The sequence below is a fragment of the Esox lucius genome, chromosome 17 (genome assembly GCF_011004845.1).
Source record: "Esox lucius isolate fEsoLuc1 chromosome 17, fEsoLuc1.pri, whole genome shotgun sequence".
NCBI lineage: Eukaryota > Metazoa > Chordata > Actinopteri > Esociformes > Esocidae > Esox > Esox lucius.
This window is the reverse complement of record NC_047585.1, coordinates 26,922,426-26,929,386: the sequence shown is the minus strand read 5'-3', so window position 1 is coordinate 26,929,386 and position 6,961 is coordinate 26,922,426. Positions and strand designations below refer to the sequence as shown.

Below are 6,961 nucleotides of genomic sequence, written 5' to 3'. Positions count from 1 at the left end.
CTTTTGTTGATGTTGAATGGATAAGGACAGAGTGGACTTTAATTTCTTTATTTGGATAGCATTTAAGTAAGGCATATTAGATCAGTGGCTAACACAAACTATGAGACAGGTATACTTTTAGACAACCTTGACCAAAAATGACCTTATTTTGATAGATTTTACACCCATTGTTACTCTATAAATACAAAATGAAAAGATGTTTTGGGGAGTGTGCCCAGACCCCCCTAAACAAGGCTTAGCCCCCCTTCCATTCATTTCTAGTGACGTCCCTGAGCAGCACAATCTTCTAATTAAACACTCCTCCATACTTTTAATGAGAACAACTCACCTACCAGCTGTAGTCATAAAATACATAAGGATTTTCTATAATTTTTTTGAACAATTCTGTAGACATTCTGTTGAATCAGACATAAAAGAACATCTGAGATGTAAATCTTCACGACAGATCATATAATCAATCACATTCAGGTATCGTTTTTTATTACTTTACATATTGTTGTTTACAGTATGTATTTATTTTTTTGCCATAATAGGCACAATCAGTGTGACACAATCAGAGGGGGCATTTACATAAATCTGCATAATGTTTGCACCTGTTTTTAGACCTAGACCAACAGAAGGGAATCAAATAACCTGCTATCTTGAGAACCTCTTAATACCACTTTCTTCCAATCTGAAATAGGCTAACCGGTAAATTCTATCTTCCATGATAATAGTCCTGTAGTTCACAAACTTTAAATTGGGCTAGGCCTACTGATGTAGAAACAGATTTGTCTCCAGGTCAGTGCTTTGTTTGTAATAGGGCATCTCGTAAGAGCCCTCCCAGTAATCAATCAGATGGCTCTTCCTGCGGCTGCCAGGCTGCTGCTACGCTTTCTCCGTCCGATAGCAAAGCTTGACATCATGCTATGGTCTAGGGTACTGTGTTGTTAAAGCACTACCGAATTGCATTTATTTATAAAGAAATATAGCTTCTTCTTATACGATTATTCTACGACGTCTTGGATCCATTTGCTATTCAACCTGCGACATTCAATATCAATATCTCCTTTGATCTTCAGTTTACGCCTTGAAAGGGAGCGGAAGGTAAAATAACGCTAAAGGACTATTTATTTTCATGCAGAGGATGTTGAGCAGGTTTGAAAAATTAAACGGTTTTGCATTTATTATCTGATGTGAATGTTTTTAAAACACATTAAGTCGGATTGGCATGGGCCGGTTTTTCAAAAGTTATCTGCCGGGATTTCGCCCATCGGATAGGAATACCTCAATAGACATATACATTATAGAATGAACGAATAGTTTACTAGAATAAGGAATAATGTTCTATTCTCTTTGTTTCTAGTCATGTAGTCATGGATTCCGATCTAGGTTGATAACTTTTGAAGAAACATTCTTTAGGTTTTATAATTATAGCATACGGTTATAATTTGCCATATATTAAGACATTTACTTGCATTGCTTTATTCTGCTAATGTGGCTAGTATTTTAAGATGTAGACATTGCATCCCAAATCGAAAATGAACAATCCCCGAGAGGCAATAAGTTCAACTGAGTCTTGTGGTGCATGTTTAAATAACATTGAAATTATCTGTTTATCTGTTAGTGGTTTCTATTTATAATGTTGGAAAGCCCAAATGAAAAAGCTATGTCATGTAGTTACATGGGATGCGTTAATTTACTGAACAGCTTCCTTAATAGAAATCATGAGTAAAATACTATTTTCTTTCAGCACATGGCCAATTGAAGATGTATGTCATCTGCAGCCTGAGTGCTGCGTTTTGAAGAATCAGATTTACTACATAAAAAGTACCTCCACCATCCTCCACCATGCCTGTGCATGACATGGTGGGTTGTCAACTCTGTGGTTCCCACACTGCCATATCAAGAATTTATATTAAGGGTCTTTTCATCCTCCTGGTCCTGACTCTGCTACAGGCTACAGTGGCAGCAACCAGCTCGAAACCTGTCACCTGCCACAAAACCTGTTTGTGCGCCAGCAACATTGTCAGTTGCTCCAAGCTGAACCAGACCGAAATCCCCACGGCTCTCCCTCGCTACACCGCTGTGCTGGACCTCAGCTTCAATCAAATCACTAAGCTGAAAGCTGAATGGACCCCGGTTGAGCTCATCAAGCTGCACAGCCTCCTGCTCAGCCACAACCGCCTCATCTTCATTTCCTCTGAGGCCTTTGTTCACGTCACACAGCTGCGCTACCTAGACCTGTCCTCCAACTGCCTGAAGATCCTGGAGGAGTACATCTTTGAGCCCCTGGTGCACCTGGAGGTTCTGCTGCTCTATAATAACCACATCTCCCAGATCGATCGCACCGCTTTCTCTGGCCTCAGTAGCTTGCAGAAGCTCTACCTCAGCCAGAACCAGATCCAACGCTTCCCCCTGGAGCTCGTCAAGGAGAGGAACCGGCTAGAGAAGCTCATGCTCCTCGACGTGTCTACCAACCGGGTCAAACTGCTGCCCATCCATGAGCTCCAGATACTGCCTGCCTGGATCAAGAACGGTCTTTACTTCCATAACAACCCACTGCCCTGCAGCTGTGAGCTGTACAGCATGCTGGCCCGCTGGCACCTTCAGGACCTCAGCTCTGCCATTGACTTCAGAGACGATCACACCTGCCTCCTCCCAGGCACGCAGAAGAAGAAAGCACTCACCTTGGAGCTAAACAGGATACATCTGAACTGCAGTGCAGTGACCATCACTAATGAGGTGGCCTATCTGGAGCAGTTCCTGACCTTAGAATGTGACACCAGGCAGAGGGACATGCTGAAGAGCTGGGTTCTGCCTGGCAATGTGCAGATGTCCTCTAGGAACCAGAGTGCCATGGTCCTCAGCGACGGAAGCCTGCAAATCGGCCCCCTCACACTGGAGGATTCGGGGGTCTACACCTGCTACGCCATGGGGGACTACCTCAATGAAACCCTGTATGTGACTGTGGTGGTGCACAACACCACTCAGGCTGGAGGGCAGGAGGGCATGAAGACAGCCTACACCACGCTGGTGGGTTGTCTGGCCAGTGCAGTAATGGTGGTGATCTACCTCTACCTTACACCCTGTCGCTGCCTCTGCTGCCCGGGCCAGGGGCTGGACAATAGGGCCCCTGGGGACAGCCTCCACTCCTCCACCGTTAGCGTCTCCCCAACCCACGAGGGCACGGCCCCGGAGGGGCTCGGAGGGAGAGGGGGGGCCTTTGACAATCCTCCGTTCAACAGGCATGTGGGCTTCCTGGACCCCAAAAGCCTGCTGGAGCAGAATGGGAGACTGAGCCCATGTGGGGAGGAGGACGAGGAGTGGCGAGAGGAGGACAGAATGAGGCAGGGACAGAGGAGGAGGTCGGACGCTGAGTCTTTAAGCTCTGTGTGCTCCGACACCCCTATCGTGGTGTAAGAGGGTGTTGGTTGGTTGGCTGCCTCAGTAGGACTGGGACTTGCTCATGTGCGGAAGAGGGATATCCACTTCAAATATGCATCAGTTTGTTTGGGCAAGTAGCTTTACGTAGTGGTACTAGATTATTTTGTCTTTTTAAAAGAGAGGAACTATCAACCAAATGAGGATTCATTCTCACTAAGTAGCAATCCGTGTATTTGTAAAAGGCTTAAATATTGTTGAATATCTCTTGTGGAAAGCTGCACTAAAACCATATAAATTTTAGCTGAATTTACATAAAATAACCAACAGCCGCAGTGCTGGAGTGTTTTCACTGCAATATAACTTTGCTCCAATACGTATGCTGCTGTCAAGTTTGATTTACCAGGCTAAGAATAGTCTATGTCAGTCCCTGTTGGGAGGGCAATGCTGGTGGGACATTGTGCCATTTGTTAGCAGTCAGGCCCAGACCTTCCAAAGGGAGTTGTCATGACAATATCCTGAGTACTTATGGTCATGATTTTGTTAATTTTTTTTTTTTATTCTCGACCTGGCTACAGTTAGTCTTCCTGGATTCCTACAATTAACAAAAAGACAATACAAGCAAACAAAACATTACGACTTACATTTAATAAAAAACATGTAGTCATTACCAACATACAGATCTAAACATAGTAAAATTAAAGACACAAAAATACAAATAAAACTGAAAGCAAATAATGTTTTTCTGTATACAAATGTGTGCATTTCTGTAATGTCGGTTGGCATGTGTCCGTAGTGTGTGTGTGTTTGTGGGTGTGTGTGTCTGCATGTCTCTACGCCCCTAACCAAACGGACAAATGCTGGCTGGGCGATCATCTCATAAACACAGTCTAAAATAGCAGCCAGTAGTACAGCATTACGCTAGCCCGCTCAGCAGCACTGCCACAGCTGAGCACTGCATGTAAACACAACTTCAGCACTAGAACAACAGATACCTTGTTGAACCTCTGAAGACACCTGAACCTCTCAGATTTAGGCTTGATGTAGGTGGTATAGTACAAACTATTTATATTATTCCAGCATTGTAAGTTTGGAAATAATGATCAACAATATAGTCAGATGGTTATTTTACCTAGCTTTAAATGAAGTGTTAGTTTGAGCTCTTGTTCTGTACCTGTAGCTGTACTTTACAATATAGCTCTGTGGATTGAATCTGTCATTGTTGGCTACTCGGGTTTCTCTCCAGACTTTATTAGATATTAAGTTACATTTACTGACAACTTGTAAACCTGAGGATCTCTGTTCCTCTTAATGTCGAAGGTAATTGTAATTGAAGTACAGTACCTTGTTGGAGACATTTATTGCACTGTTGTTATTCTCCTGTTTGAAGAATTTCCCCTGTCATGTACCCAAACCTGCAGTATATGCTGATAGGATCTTTATCAAATTTATGCAGTTAATGAACACGCATAACAAAACCTGCCACTTCCATTTTGCGACCTAATTCTTATGATCTAATTAGTGTCTATCTTTCTGCCTACTAAGGATAACATAGTCGCTTATGTATGTGTTCTACACGTTATCCTACTATCACATGCTATCTATTCATAAGATTAATAATATGTATCTCTACAATATAGTATTATTTCATAAGAAGATAAATGTTATGCATAATAGCAAAGGATTTGTAGATTCTAGCAAAAATAATTATTATATGAGAATTATATCATAATAACCTATAACTTTTTTATACTGAAGGTATATACTTTTCTAGAAGCTATATTTGACTTCTGGCCCTTTAGTATAAATTCTGTATAATTGTCTCCAGTTAGTGAAAATGTATCATTTCTGACCAAGCAATTCATTTAATGTAAAATCTCCTAAAACACACAATGGAAATTGTCTGAGTAATTGTTATTTATATTTAGTCTACAGTATATATATATATATATCAGGTCTGTGGTAGCCATTTCTTGTGATGTTGTGTGTTAACCTACTGTTTGTCAGTGTTGTATACTATACTAAGAATACTCACCTGTTTCTGCTCAGTGCATATTCATTGTTGGAAGAACAAATACATTCATTTAATGTATTTTTACCTTCATAATCTCTACTCTATTGTCAAAAATGTCTTAATGTTTACCCTCTGTACCTGTAGCAGTTATCTGTATTCACAACACATAAACATCCAAACCATGAAGTATACCTGTAGCTGTTATCTGTATTCACAACACCATAAACATCCAAACCATGAAGTATACCTGTAGCAGTTATCTGTATTCACAACACCATAAACATCCAAACCATGAAGTATACCTGTCCACTTACTTTCTTCAGGCTCTTTCTGATGTATGTTATCTACACTCCCTCTTTTGGATCATTTACCTCTGACACTATCACGTGGCTGAAGGTGCATCCCATCACATCCCTTATGCCATTGACAGGTAATGCAACAACAGAAAAGGACAGCTTGTATTTCTGTGTTCATCACAAATCCGATCTACTGTAACCTATGTCATTACGGACTACAGTATGTTTTATTATGTGCAGAATGAATCTTTCTATATATATTCTTTACATTTAGATATTAATCATTAAGCAGACATTCTTATTAAGACCAAGTTAAGAGGATCTGACAGTTTACAGTGTCCAAGGAGAACAGAGGACAGAAAGTCAGCTGGGCAGAGTGGAGGGATCTGACATTGCTGCAGGATTTAATGTGTAGATTGAGAAAGAAGAAACCAGTCAATGCATAGGCTTGTTCTGTTTGTGTGTTGACTCAATAGGCTGAGTAAAGACGTCGCAGGTGTCAAACTTTCTTTCCAAAGTGGTTGTCACAGGCTTCTACAGAGAGGAATGGATCTGTAACACATCTATAAAATGTATAATATGAAGATGTCTTGGTGGCAGACCTGCCCTGAATACAGAGGTCAATGAGATTGGTTGAGTCAATGAGTAGAGTGTATATCCCGTAGGAATAGCGTGCCATTTGGGAGGCCTTTCCTGAATCAGTAACACCTGATTCTCATATTACCATACTGACCCTCAACAGCAGCATAAACCACCCAGTCTCTGTTGTCTTGTGTTTCCACACAAGATCTCCTCCTTTATCTCCTCCTTTAATTATGATAATCCATAGTCAACTATTTTCCACGGAATGTCAGCCAGGCTACGACCAGTGATTTGGAACCCCATGCCCCTTGCTTGTTGGTAAATTGATTGTAACTACCCATTATCAAGGCTGGTTATAGAGTGCCTGGGTTTTATTCACTTTTTGTGTGAATAAATCTACCTGTGAATCATAGACTGAAATGAAATGTTGTGAAAATGTTGAGACTTTGGTGAGTTGACCACGGATGAGGAACAACGTCACCACATCCATACCCCCGGTAATAAAGACTGTATCATTCAGTATCTCTAGTGAATAGATTCATCCTTAAAGCATAGCTTATAATTAGATATTCAAGTGTAATTAGATTTGCATTCTGCTCATTTGTGTACAATAGCTAAATATGTCATATGTTTTACCATCTCAAAGCATTAAGTAATGATAATGCTATCCTATTCAAGCATAGTTGATCATTAGAATAAAAGTAAG

The 6,961-nt window shown here is 41.0% G+C and overlaps 1 protein-coding gene across 3 annotated transcripts; it reads left to right on the top strand.

The window, feature by feature from the left end:
* Window positions 1-848: 848 nt before the first annotated feature.
* LOC105017138 (amphoterin-induced protein 1) lies at window positions 849-6,747 on the top strand. Of its 3 annotated transcripts, XM_020055271.2 has the most exons (3): window positions 849-1,086; window positions 1,733-1,848; window positions 1,939-6,747. In XM_020055271.2, the coding sequence occupies exons 2-3, from the start codon at window positions 1,831-1,833 to the stop codon at window positions 3,400-3,402; spliced, it is 1,482 nt and encodes a 493-aa protein (XP_019910830.1). In that variant the 5' UTR covers window positions 849-1,086; window positions 1,733-1,830; the 3' UTR covers window positions 3,403-6,747. The 3 variants fall into 3 exon arrangements, with proteins under 3 accessions (XP_019910830.1, XP_010879809.1, XP_019910829.1); XM_010881507.3 differs by having other exon boundaries at window positions 1,733-6,747; XM_020055270.2 differs by having other exon boundaries at window positions 849-1,137; window positions 1,733-6,747.
* Window positions 6,748-6,961: the final 214 nt, after the last annotated feature.

Bases quoted from the DNA above. Each gene is read 5' to 3' on its own strand.
- LOC105017138 (XM_010881507.3), top strand. From the start codon at position 1,831: ATGCCTGTGCATGACATGGTGGGTTGTCAACTCTGTGGTTCCCACACT.